The 14,446-nt window shown below is 44.3% G+C and overlaps 1 protein-coding gene across 2 annotated transcripts in view; it reads left to right on the top strand.

Annotated features, from left to right (window-relative positions):
- The window catches only part of GRIA3 (glutamate ionotropic receptor AMPA type subunit 3), a 429,528-nt gene that overhangs the window by 201,423 nt on the left and 213,659 nt on the right, over window positions 1–14,446 (top strand). For both annotated transcript variants that reach the window (XM_030209320.1, XM_030209321.1), the window contains exon 4: window positions 1,926–2,113. In XM_030209320.1, the coding sequence (XP_030065180.1) occupies window positions 1,926–2,113 (188 nt within the window). The remainder of the gene's footprint in view (window positions 1–1,925; window positions 2,114–14,446) is intronic.

The following is a 14,446-nucleotide window of genomic DNA, read 5'->3' as shown; positions in this document are numbered from 1 at the left end:
CATCATTCCGACCATATCTCAAACCTCATCATTGGCTTCCTATAGAACAGCATATTATTTTAAAGTTCTTCTTGCCTTCAAAGCCCTCCATATTGGCTGTCTGCTTTATCTCTCATCTCTCACTATCCCATATTGCCCCTCTCGTACACTACGTTCCTTCAACGACCATCGTCTTCTCCTCCCAAACCCAAAACAAGCCACCCTAGAATCAACTAGACACCAAGCATTTTTCTTTGCAACCCCAGTCCTTTGGAACTCCTTATCCCTCCCATCAGAACTGAATCATTTTTTTGTTACATTTGTACCCCGCGCTTTCCCACTCACAGCAGGTTCAATGCAGCTTACATATTGTATGCAGGTACTTATTTGTACCTGGGGCAATGGAGAGTTAAGTGACTTGCCCACCCAGAGTCACAAGGAGCTGCCTGTGCCTGCAGTGGGAATCGAACCCAGTTCCCCAGGACCAAAGTCTACCACACTAACCACTAGGCCACTCCTCCACTCCTTTAACATTAAAATGTTACAGTAAATGTTAACGTGTGTTGAAATATATATATTTTGATTCTATATTCTATTCTCCACCAATTACCTATAAGGTAATAAGATTTACTTTTGTAAGAAAAAAGGGGGAATTAGTTATTATATTTGTGAAATTACATTAACCTGCACTGCAAGGTTTAAGAGCATGTGCTCAGAACATAAAAGGCCATATACTCAACTTTAAAAAGGTTTATTTACAATACAGGTAATGTAATAATGTTACAAGCGAGAGGTAGTTTTTTAAGAATCTTGCTTACAGGAGAAATTTGCGACAAGATAACAGGTCTGAATCATAAATTAACTTACAAAGTCTGTTGTCCAAGGTAACAGGAGCCCAGAGATCCTTACAGCAGCCAGTGGTGGGGGAAGAGAGAGCAGAGTGAAAAACTTCAAATCACTCCTTAAATCTTGGCTCTTCCATCAAGCCTATCCCTCTTCTTAATTGACGTTGCTCTCAGCTCTTTCACTGTGACTAAAGACTGAAGACCTAGTACTTGCTTGTCTCTAAACTATTGTTGTCTTTCATTTTGTTTGAATGCGTGGTCATCCTATCTTTTCTTTCCTATCGAAAATTGTAGTTTTTCTTCTACATGCTCTATGTTGTTATCTTTATTTTTTTCACGGAGAGAGTGGTGGATGCTTGGAATGCCCTCCCGCGGGAGATGGTGGAGAGGAAAACGGTAACGGAATTCAAACATGCGTGGGATAAACATAAAGGAATCCTCCTCAGAAGGAAGGGATCCCCATGAGCTTAGCCGAGATTGGGTGGCAGAGCCGGTGGTGGGAGGCGGGGCTAGTGCTGGGCAGACTTATACGGTTTGTGCCAGAGCAGGTGGTTGGGAGGCGGGGCGGATGGTTTGGAGGTGGGGATAGTGCTGGGCAGACTTATACGGTCTGTGCCAGAGCCGGTGGTGGGAGGCGGGGCGGGTGGTTGGGAGGCGGAGATAGTGCTGGGCAGACTTACACGGTCTGTGCCCTGAAAAAGACAGGTACAAATCAAGGTAAGGTATACATAAAAAATGACATGTGAGTTTATCTTGTTGGGCAGACTGGGTGGACCGTGCAGGTCTTTTTCTGCCGTCATCTACTATGTTACTATGTTATTGTAAACCACTGTAAACTACAATGGCGGTATAGCAAGTCTCAATAAATAAATAAAGTGATCTTATTCTATAAATTGCATGTGCAAATTTATGTCCTAAGCATATATTTGAGCATGCAAGTTTATAGGATTAGCGGGGTGGGAATATAAAATAGGGGAAATTGGTGCCACACACACAATCACCTCAACTGGTTTGTTGACCTTCATTCCTAGATGTATTTTAATTCAAATATGGTAACAAGAAGAACCTGATCAGATGGTTTGGTTTATGTTTCTTCTTCAGGATTTTCCATTCTTCAAGCAATTATGGAAGCAGCGGTACAAAACAACTGGCAAGTGACAGCCCGGTCAGTGGGAAACATAAAAGATGTGCAAGAATTTAAGCGGATTATAGAAGAAATGGACCGACGTCAAGAGAAGCGATATGTGATTGACTGTGAAGTGGAGAGAATAAACACAATTTTGGAACAGGTAAGCTTTTTGACGGGATGATATTTCACCACTTATCTCATATTATAAGTAACGATAAATGTTGAAACTAGAGTGGTGTGCGTAGTCCCTGTGGAGGGAGGAGTAGCCAAGTGGTTAGTGCAGCACACTTCGATCCTGGGGAACTGGGTTCAATGCCCACTGCAGGTCCCTGTGAACCTGGGCAAGTCAATTAACCCTCCATTACCCCAGGTACAAATAAAATCTAAACCACTTTGAATGTAGTTGGAAAAACCACAGAAAGGCAGTATATCAAGTCCTTTTCCCTGTGGCTTCATTGATCAAGGATTTTCTCCTGGGTTTTTTTGTACATGGGATTATTATTATTATTATTATAATTCTCCATATTTTATGTCAGTTTATGTATTATAGACATGATTCATCAACATTTTCCCTTGTATAAACAATAGGAGAAAACCCTTGATAAATGTATGATATATACAGATAGCCTAGCTAACCATGTGTTACCTGAATCTACTGCATTTGGGAGATCTTTTACCATGCTGCGGTAGCATTTTTAGCTCAAGGTAGAAATAGTGGTAAACGCCGAGATGCCCATTATGTACCAGATTCTATATATGACGCCTAGAAAATCCACGCGGAAAACATTTCCGCCTAAGTGTATTCTACAAGCGGCGCCTAGATTTAGGTGTGGTGTATAGAATACGCTTAGTCGATATCCTATTGCCTAAAACTACACACCTCCATTTACACCAATGGACATGTGGCGTAAATCCCAGCACGTAGATTTATTTAGTTATTTATTTATTTGTTGCATTTGTATCCCACATTTTCCCACCTATTTGCAGGCTCAATGTGGCTTGCAATGTTCTGTAATGGCATTCGCCATTCCAGAATAAAAAGATACAATTGGTATTACATACAAAACATGGATGGCATAAAAGAAGTAATCAGGTATAGAAAGAAAACATTCTGAGTACAAGGTAAAGTGGTGATGTGTTATAGTTACTATTATTAGTCATTATGATATGCCTTGTTGAAGAGATAGGTCTTCAGAGATTTACGAAAGTTGATTATGTCGTAAATTGTTTTCAAGTTAGATGGCAACGCGTTCCATAACTGCGTGCTCATGTAGGTAAAGCTGGACGCATGTGCTAAACTGTATTTTAGTCCTTTACAGCTGGGGAAATGAAGATTAAGGAATGTACGATCTGATCTGTTAGCATTCCTGGGTGGCAAATCAACAAGATCTAACATGTACAGTGGTGGAAATAAGTATTTGATCCCTTGCTGATTTTGTAAGTTTGCCCACTGACAAAGACATGAGCAGCCCATAATTGAAGGGTAGGTTATTGGTAACAGTGAGAGATAGCACATCACAAATTAAATCCGTAAAATCACATTGTGGAAAGTATATGAATTTATTTGCATTCTGCAGAGGGAAATAAGTATTTGATCCCCCACCAACCAGTAAGAGATCTGGCCCCTACAGACCAGGTAGATGCTCCAAATCAACTCGTTACCTGCATGACAGACAGCTGTCGGCAATGGTCACCTGTATGAAAGACACCTGTCCACAGACTCAGTGAATCAGTCAGACTCTAACCTCTACAAAATGGCCAAGAGCAAGGAGCTGTCTAAGGATGTCAGGGACAAGATCATACACCTGCACAAGGCTGGAATGGGCTACAAAACCATCAGTAAGACGCTGGGCGAGAAGGAGACAACTGTTGGTGCCATAGTAAGAAAATGGAAGAAGTACAAAATGACTGTCAATCGACAAAGATCTGGGGCTCCACGCAAAATCTCACCTCGTGGGGTATCCTTGATCATGAGGAAGGTTAGAAATCAGCCTACAACTACAAGGGGGGAACTTGTCAATGATCTCAAGGCAGCTGGGACCACTGTCACCACGAAAACCATTGGTAACACATTACGACATAACGGATTGCAATCCTGCAGTGCCCGCAAGGTCCCCCTGCTCCGGAAGGCACATGTGACGGCCCATCTGAAGTTTGCCAGTGAACACCTGGATGATGCCGAGAGTGATTGGGAGAAGGTGCTGTGGTCAGATGAGACAAAAATTGAGCTCTTTGGCATGAACTCAACTCGCCGTGTTTGGAGGAAGAGAAATGCTGCCTATGACCCAAAGAACACCGTCCCCACTGTCAAGCATGGAGGTGGAAATGTTATGTTTTGGGGGTGTTTCTCTGCTAAGGGCACAGGACTACTTCACCGCATCAATGGGAGAATGGATGGGGCCATGTACCGTACAATTCTGAGTGACAACCTCCTTCCCTCCGCCAGGGCCTTAAAAATGGGTCGTGGCTGGGTCTTCCAGCACGACAATGACCCAAAACATACAGCCAAGGCAACAAAGGAGTGGCTCAGGAAGAAGCACATTAGGGTCATGGAGTGGCCTAGCCAGTCACCAGACCTTAATCCCATTGAAAACTTATGGAGGGAGCTGAAGCTGCGAGTTGCCAAGTGACAGCCCAGAACTCTTAATGATTTAGAGATGATCTGCAAAGAGGAGTGGACCAAAATTCCTCCTGACATGTGTGCAAACCTCATCATCAACTACAGAAGACGTCTGACCGCTGTGCTTGCCAACAAGGGTTTTGCCACCAAGTATTAGGTCTTGTTTGCCAGAGGGATTAAATACTTATTTCCCTCTGCAGAATGCAAATAAATTCATATACTTTCCACAATGTGATTTTCCGGATTTAATTTGTGATGTGCTATCTCTCACTGTTACCAATAACCTACCCTTCAATTATGGGCTGCTCATGTCTTTGTCAGTGGGCAAACTTACAAAATCAGCAAGGGATCAAATACTTATTTCCACCACTGTATGTCGGGGCATCTCCGTGAATGATCTTATGAACTAGGTTGCAGACCTTGAACGCCTGACAGGCGTGCGGCTGCTCTCTGCACCCCTCCAGTGGTGTGCACCCGGGGCGGACCGCCACCCCACTCTTGCTACGCTGCTGCCTATATCAGGTGCCCTTATACTAAGATGCGTAGGCACCTACACACGTCCAACATGCGTCAATTCGGAACTGCCTGGCTACCGCATGCCCAGGCGGTAATTCAATTTTTTATGCACGTCCGATACACGTGGGAGAAAATATTTTTTATTTTCTACCGCGTGACACTAACCAGGCAGTAATCGGCAGTGTATGCACCCAGTTAATGCTAAGTCAGTGGGTGGCGGTAAGGTCTTAGGCCCAAAATGGACAATTTTTATTTTGCCGCATGTCTATTTTCGGCCACAAAAAAGGCCTATTTTGCAGGCACGCTGAAAAATGGACCTGCACGCATCCCATACACACGCCTACACCAGCGCAGGCCATGTGCTGTACCAGGGGAGGCCCCCCAGCGTGTATTGGAGTTACCAGTGATGATTTTTGAGTTTATCTGGGCTGTTCTCCAGAGATTAGATACTGTAGTGTTAAAATTGACTGAAAACATTTTCATATTGTTTAAAAACTGGATTACTTAGCACAAAATCAAGATTCCAGAGGTAGGACTATGATGTAAGACTAGAGAAGCTGGAGAAGGATGTCAAGGGTATTCAGTAGGTGAAGACTAGTGTGATCCAAGACAAACTGTTAATACATTAAAAGTCTGAGCAGTTGGAAAATGTACTTACTACCTCAAATAAAAAATTTGACATTTAACATTGCTTAAAATATGTTTGTATTCATTCAGATCTTTGGATAGAGATATGAAGGTACCTGAGAGAAGGTGTTATTGTTTCTGCTATTTTTATAAAGCTTTTCTGTCCATTATTATAGTTCCTTTATTTTATTTTATTTTATTTTATGTTATTATTTTTATTACTCTGTAATTCACCTTGACCTATCACAGGTTTGGTGGTATCAAGATTTAATAGACTATAATAAATGATAAAATAATAAACAATTACATAGTAAAAATATATATAAAACAAGCATTATCTAACTAATCAGCCTACCCATTTTGTCATAGAACCATGCTCTTAAATGTCTTCTGAATATTGTGTAGATACGTATAGATCTCAGTTCTAAAAATAATGAGTGAAGTTGAATGGGTAGATGTGAAGCGTCTGTTTCCGCTATCCAAAAATACTAGGACTAGGGGGCATGTGATGAAGCTACAATGTATTAAATTTAAAGCGAATCAGAGAAATGTTTCTTCACTCAACGTGTAATTAAACTCTGGAATTCGTTGCCAGCGAATGTGGTAGGGGCGGTTAGCTTAGCGAGTTTTAAAAAGGTTTGGACGGCTTCCTAAAGGAAAAGTCCACCGACCATTATAAAATGGACTTGGGGAAAATCCACTATTTCTGGGATAAGCAGTATAAAATGTTTTGTACTTTTTTGGGATCTTGCCAGGTATTTGTGACCTGGATTGGCCACTGTTGGAAACAGGATGCTGGGCTTGATGGACCTTTGGTCTGTCCCAGTATGGCAATACTTATGTACTTATGTATGTACTAAAGGAAGGCTATTCCATAATCGAGGGCTTGCATTTGGATTGTAATTTTAATCCTCTTGGAACAACCAAGAAACCCTGTTGAGAGGAACATAAAGATCTTGAAGTTTCAGACATTTTCAAAAGCTCGTGTAAATATTTGGAATCTGACAGAGCAACGCACTTAATACTAAACAAAGTATTTTCAAACACATTCACTATTCAACCAACAGCCAATGTAATTCAGCCAAAATAGGAGTAATATGATCATATATTTTCTTCCTTAATAAAAGGTGAACCACTGTATTTTTCACTAGCCATAGCCTTTCTGGTTGGTATTGTAGAAGTCTATAATACAACACATTGCAATAATCTATTTTGGAGATAACAAAGGTATGTATCAAAATGAAAATTGCAGCGCACCCATTTTGGGTCTGAGACCTTACCGCCAGCCATTGACCTAAAGGTCTTGCCCAGCAACCGAGTGGTAATGGTCTACACATGTAAAATGCCAATTACCGCCCGAGCGCCAGAAAATAAAAATATTTTCTGGCACGTGTAGTAGACGCACGTCAAAAATGAAATTACTGCAAGGGTCATGTGGTAGCCGGGTGGTAACTCAAAATTGGCGCACGTTGGGCGCACGTAGGCACCTATGTGGCTTAGTAAAAGGGCCCCATAGCCTGCAAAGTAAACATAAGGTTATAAAAGAGATCTGTATGAAAAAAGTAACCTGTTCCTTAAAGCTAACATCCTTATCCAGTCAGACGCCAATGTTTTCAAATACCACTTTTTTCAGGTAAAGGAATACCATCAGTAGCTACTATGAAAGAAAAGGGTGAATTCTATATATGCTTAGTTAGGCACGGTTTATAAAATAGCGCTTACACCTGGGAATCACTCCTTGCTTTAGGTGCAGCCATTTGCAACAACTGAAATGTGGTGCAAATGTATGCGAAGAACAACAAAAGTTTAATCTCATAGCAGATTGGCTTTCTATACATAAAATAAAACATTCTTATTATGTATTCCTTTTTATGTTCATAACTATTTATATTTTATCTATTATTTTAATGCACAGTGAGTTGTGAGCCCTGAAGCAGGCATAGATACATCTGCCAAAACACAGTCCCGTGTCGGGTCCTCATTTTGGTGCCTGGTTAATAAAGGCTGTTTCGGTGTTTCTATTCCCCATCTGGAAGTCATTGAGTCATCCTCCACTCATGTTGCATATTACAATAAAACTTAACCTAGAAAAATCTAAGGGGTTCACACAGAAGGATCCTTACCTCTTATCCCTTCCAGTTCTCATGGTAGGATCACCTGTAAGATTCAAACTGCATTACAATGCTAAGAGTTTTTACTGACTCTGAACTTTCATTTAAATTACACTAGTAAGAAATGCCCGTTTCGGGGGAAAATGAAACGGGCGCTAGCAGGATAATCCCCCCCACTGTCCTCCCTCCGTCCCTCCCTCCCGAGTTCCAGACACCCCTTCCGTGCCTCCCTTCCGAGTTCCACAACTCTCCTCTCCCTCCCTCCGTCCCTCAGTGACGTGGTTGCGAGTTTGCGAAGTTCGGTGCGCTCTCCCAGCAGATGTCAGAGAATGTGTGGAAGTCGTCCGTTGTGTCTTCACTGCCCCGCCCTCTGCGTCATCGCGTGTTGACGCGAGGGGCGTAGGTACACTGACTGCAGACCCGCCCAGCCCTCAACGTCATCGCGTTTTGACACGAGGGCGGAGCTACAGTGACTGCAGCCTGCAGGCCAAACCAGATATCTCGGGCGCCTCAAGTTTCCGGCTTGAGGCTTCAATGGAATGTTGGAGGTGCCTTTTATATATATAGATATCTTATATCTGTAAAATAAAGGAGGCGAGAGGCTGATATGCACAGATGGGGAGAGGGACCTTGGGGTGATTGTGTCCGAGGGCCTTAAAGTGAAAAAAATTGTGTGACAAAGCAGTGGCCGTAGCCAGAAGGATGCTAGGTTGCATCGAGAGAGGAGTAACCAGTAGAAGAAAGGAGGTGTTGATGCCCCTGTACAAGTCACTGATGAGGCCCCACCTGGAGTATTGTGTTCAGTTTTGGAGGCCGTATCTTGCTAAGGAAGTAAAAAGACTAGAAGCAGTCCAGAGGAAGGTGACAAAGATGATATGGGGCTTGCACCATAAGACGTATGAGAAGAGACTGGAAGACCTGAATAAGTATAGCCTAGAGGAAAGAAGGGACGGGGAGATATGATACAGACGTTTAAATACTTGAAAGCAGTAGCGTAGCCAAGGGTGGGCCTGAGTGGGCCCAGGCCCTCCCACTTTGGGCTCAGGCCCACCCTGTAGCAGCACACCTATGAGTAGCAGCACATTCCCAAGCCCCACCAGCCGAAAACTCCCAACAGCTGTCCCTCCTGCATACCTTGTAAATAGCAGATCTTTGCCTGCAGCGAGCAGCGATGGTACGTGCTGTGGGGCCAACATGAGCAGTGTGTATTGGTTGCTGCTTGCTGCTGGTGAAAATCTATTTAAAAGGTATGTGGAGGGGGGGGTTGTTTGAGAGACCATATAGTATGCAGGCGAGAGAGAGGGAGAGACCAAATTGTAGGTCAAGACGGATTTCTTCTTCCCACCCATCTTGGGACCAGGCCCACCCAAAACTGGGTGTCTGGCTACGCCCCTGCTTGAAAGGTATTAATATAGAAACAAATTTCTTCCAGACAAGGGAAAATGATAAAACTAGAGGACATGAGCTAAGGTTGTGGGGTGGTAGACTTAGGAGTAAAGTCAGGAAATTCTTTTTCACGGAGAGGGTGTTCAATGCCTGGAATGCCATCCCGAGGGAGGTGGTAGAGACAAAAACAGTGATGTAATTCAAAAAGGCATGGGATGAACACAGAGGAACTCTGTTTAGAAAATAGATAGTAGAAAGCAAAAATAAATTAAAAAAAAAATACCCTTAAATGGCTGCAGGAGGTGGATGTGTGAATGACACTATCAGGTGAATTTTCGAAAGAGAAGGGCACCCATCTTCCGACACAAATCGGGAGATGGGCGTCCTTCTCGCAAGGTCACCCAAATCGGCATAATCGAAAGCCGATCTTGGGCACCCTCAACTGCTTTCTGTCGCGGCGACTGTCAGGATTGCTAAAGGTCAGAAGCTGGCCTAACATTCATCTAAGTATGTCAAGCTGTAGATGTCAGGATTGCTGGAGGTCAGGATTGCTGGACATACTTATATTAATATGAAACCAGCTTGACATACTTAGATGAATGTTAGACCAGCTTCTGACCTCCAGCAATCCTGACAGGGATGACCAAAGTTCACGGGAGCGTGTCGGCAGTGTAGCGAAGGCGGGACTGAGGCATGCTTAGGAGATGGGCATCCTCGGCCGATAATGGAAAAAAGAAAGGCGTCCCTGACGAACACTTGGGCAACTTTACTTAGTCCATTTTTTTTCATGACCAAGCCTCAAAAAGGTGCCCGAACTGACCAAAAGCAAGCGCGGCACCGCAGGCAGCCATCAGGCATTGGCTGTCGGCTCTGCAGCCGCTCCTCTCTCCTCTCACGTCTCTGCGCTCCTCCGGGGTCTGCTCCAGGGGCAGTGACGTGAGAGGCAAGAGGAGCGGCTGCAGAGCCGACAGCCAATGCCTGATGGCTGCCTGCGGTGCCGCGCTTGCTTTTTAAAAGCATTTTTGGTGCTTTAAATAGCTTGTTTTGTTTTTGTAGCAACCGCTGCTGCTCAACAGGAGAAACAGCAGTGGCCGGAAATGGGATCTGGCGCCGCGTGTTTCGCAGGAGACTTGGTAGGTCTGTGTTGGGTGGCTGGGCCTGGGCGGCGACTTTGGATGGGGGGGGGGAACAGTGGCTGCGGCAACCTCGTGGGGGGTGGAGGGGGAGCGGTGGCAACCTTGGGGGGGTGGAGGTGACCTTGGGGAAGGGGCATGGCGGCGAGGGCGGCAGGGACAGGGCCTTGTGCTGCTGTCGAGCGGTTGGTCAGTGTTGCATGTGACGTCATCCTGGGCTTCGGAGCCTAGCAGACCAACTCTGAAGAAAGCCATGGACACAGGCAGCCAGACGCATAGAACATTGGAGGTGAGAATTATTATATAGGATGGGCCTCTTTTACCAAACCGCACTAGTAATTCCCACGCCGCAATGCCAACAAATGAGTTTTGTCGGCATTGCTGTGCTGGGAATTGCTAGCGTGGTTTAGTAGACAGCCTAGGGTGTAAGTAAAAACAGGACATATACGGCCTCTTTTACAAATCCAAAGAAACGATGTCCATAGTAAGATGTGTTCGGACCAGGGTACACTATCACTCTTAAAGTTCCTCAGCCCTCTTATATAATCCTAGAAGAAAGAAAGGGAGGAGTGGCCTAATGGTTAACGCAGTCGGCTTTGATCCTGGCAACCTGGGCTCAATTCCTACTACAGCTCTTTGTGACCTTGGGCAAGTCACTTAACCCTCATTGCCCCAGGTTCAAAAACTTAGACTGTGAGCCCTCTAGGGACAGAGAAAGTACTTGCATATCATAGGAATCAACTTTTCAAAATTATTGGGGGTGCTAAGCCCAGTGGAAATAATCCTTCCTTTGATACATACAATGAATATTCTCAATATTGGGGTGCTCAAGCACCCACAGAGTCGGCTCCTATGCTGCATATAATGTGTACAGTGCTGCACACATCTAGTAGCACTATAGAATTGACTAGTAGTAGTAGTAATCTAATTCTAGACCTAAATCTGGGGGGAGGAGTAGCCTAATGGATAGTGCAATGGCCTGTGAACCAGCAGAAATGGGCTCAATTCCCACTGCAGCTTCCTGTGACTCTAGGCAAGCCACCTAGCTCTCCATTGCCCCAGGTATCTAATAAATACCTGTATATAATATGGAAAATGCTTTGATTGTATATCAAATCCCATCCCCCTTCCCCTCCCCACAAAATCCAACAAAGACTGAACAAATTGCAATAAACATTTAAATTTGCATTTCCTAGATTTTCCCAAATGATCTAGGTCTATTCCTCAGGGTTTATTTTACAATATGTGTTAGAAGTTTTAAAGATCGTAGCACTCTGCTCAACAAGGTTTACTTTTTCCAGGCTGAGCCCCCTGGAAGAAACAGTAAGGAAGGTGGGAATATATTGAGATGAAAGTCCCTTTTATGGGCTATATATCAAACAATAATAAAACTTGAAAACAAGATGGATGAGAAATATTTGACCGCATACCGTAGAGGAGTTTGCACAGATGAATTGCGTAGGGCTATAGGTGTCCTTTTGTATTTGAGCAACATCTACATAGTTTCAGAATGTTCAGATTTTGTTCGTGGAATGGACTCTAGATTTTCTAGAAGTTTCTAGATGTTTCTTCCTTTGAGAAAAGAGGCCCTTTTTGCTTAGATATCCTTGTAAATGGTAAAATATGCTGGTGTTAGCTACATTTTTTTTTTTAACCTGAGCAACTGAAACATTTTTGTCATTAGAAAAGATTACCTCTGTTCCACTTGGAGTGTTTAGGATTAAGAATGGAACTAATTTACGCTAGTTCCTTCCTTATTCTGTAGTTTTCCTGATTGATTCTTCCAGCTGCTTTGTTTTTCCTCTCCTTTTGTAGGCTAACAGGGATTACAACTAGATATTTGAACATTTTTCTTTCTAGATTGTTTTCTTCATTTTCTCTGTTTGTTACGTGGGATGGAATTGTGATTCCATCAGACAGACAAGAGGATGGGCAGTATGGTATTTGTTTTTCTGCATTGTACAAGAAAGCGTAAGCAATTTACTTGGAAAAGGGGCAATCATAAATGTACAAAATGCAGGCTAGACTTTCACCTAAAAGTGCTAAACTGGGCAAAAGTCCTGATGTGCTTTTAGAAGGTTCTTGTCCTGATTGACTGTTTGAATCAGCTTCCTAACTCTGCAAAACATTAAGAGCTAGATTCTATATATGGCACTCAAAAAAAACCAACACTGAAAAAGCCCTGTTCTCTAAACCATGCTTAAACTTAAAGTTAGGCACAGTTTTTAGAATAGCGCTTATGCCCAGAGATCGCACGTAAACGTGGTGCAAACGCCCACGCCTAAATTTACACACAGAACCCTCATATTCTATTATTATTATGTGCGTAACAAAACCACACCCCCAATCTGCCCCAAAACACCCATGGTGCTTCCATTTCCGTGCCCCCTTTTGTGGGCCACGTGTAAAATTTAGACGCAGATCTTGCACCTAAATTCGCATGCGTTAAGTTTTAATTTAATCTAATTAGTGCTAATAATTGTTTGTTTAAAAGCCAATTATTGGCTCGCTATGTAATTAAATTGTGTGCGCAAATTAGGCATGCAGCCAAATTTGCGCATGTAATTTCTATAGAATTTGGGGGTTCTGTAAAGGTCGATAAAACTTAAGGGCCCTTTTTACCAAGCTGCGGCAAAAGAGGGCCTGCGCTGGTGTCGGTGCGTGTTTTTGATGCCCACTGAGGCCCCCTGTTACCTCAGCGGGTAAAAGGGTAGGTCTTTCTTTTCGGCAGGAAATGGCCGTGCGGCAATTAAAGCACTTCCTGTGTGGCCATCTTGGGGAGGGGGCGGCCTTACTGCCACCCATTGAGGTGGTGGTAAAGACTCCCTCGCTAGCCCAGAAGTAATTGGACAGTGTGTGGCACTACCACATGGCCATGCCATGTTTTGGCCTTTTTACCTCCTGTGGTAAAAAGGGCCGCAGCACATGGCAAAAAGGGCCCCAGCCGCTAGTGCAGGGCCCTTTTTACCACAGCTTGGTGAAAGGACCCCTATGTGAATAAAGTAGGGCCAGCAAAAAAGGATCTCTTAACTTAAGCCACATGGAGGGGCATAATTGAACGGGGCCACCCATCTATAAAGGCGGCCATCTCTGAGGACGGTGCCGCGAAGGGGTGGGGCATCCCATATAATCGAAAAAGATGGGCGGCCATCTTTCGTTTCGATAATATGGTTGAGGCCGGCCAAATGCCTTGGATTTAGCCGGGTTTGAGATGGCCAGCCTTGGTTTTCGCCGATAATGGAAACCAAGGCCGGCCATTTCAAACCCGGCCAAATCCAAGGCATTTGGTCGTGGGAGGAGCCAGCATTTGTAATGCACTGATTCCACTAACTGAATGGAAAAAGCCCTTCCCTTACCGATCCGGAAGGGAACGAGCATGCATGAAGGAAATTGCATGCAAATGAGCTGCTTGCTGTTAGCTCATTTGAACACGATTTCCTTCTTAAGGAGGGGAAGCGACGGCAGTTGAGGACGTCCAAAATGAGGATGTTTCTGTGAGAAGGACATCCATGCCTTTGCTACACCTCCAACACCCTCTTATTTATTTGGATTTTGGATCACAATTAGCAGCAGTAGTGGGACTTGAACCGCCACCTGGCCACCTCTAGATTGCAAGACCAGTGCTCTAACCACTAGGCCACTCTTGCACTCTATTCCACTCCCTTGAAATGTGACTGTCCCTTTGGGGGGGGGGGGGTGCAGTTGAAGACGTCCAAAATGTTTGAAAGAAGGATGTCCACGCCTTCATTATGCCTCCGCTGACACATACATACCTGCATACTGCCCACCCCCCCAACAGGAATGGCCAAATTTCAAGGGAGTGGAGGAGTGGCAGAGTGGCCTAATGGTTAGAGCACTGGTCTTGCAATCCAGAGGTGGCCAGTTCAAATCCCACTGCTGCTACTTGTGATCCAAAATCCAAATAAATAAACAAAGAGGGTGTCAGAGGCATAGCACAGGCATGGACGTCCTTCTCACAGAAACATCCTCATTTTGGATGTCTTCAACTGCCGTTGCAGGGACATAGGCATAGCCAGAGGCGTTCCTAGGGGGGGCAGCGCCCCGCCCCCCCCCCCCCAGGTGCAGCACCCCCCCCCCCC

Source organism: Microcaecilia unicolor, chromosome 7, assembly GCF_901765095.1.
Source record: "Microcaecilia unicolor chromosome 7, aMicUni1.1, whole genome shotgun sequence".
Taxonomy (NCBI): Eukaryota; Metazoa; Chordata; class Amphibia; order Gymnophiona; family Siphonopidae; genus Microcaecilia; species Microcaecilia unicolor.
The sequence above is the reverse complement of the archived record's forward strand: the minus strand, read 5'-3'. Positions and strand labels throughout refer to the sequence as shown.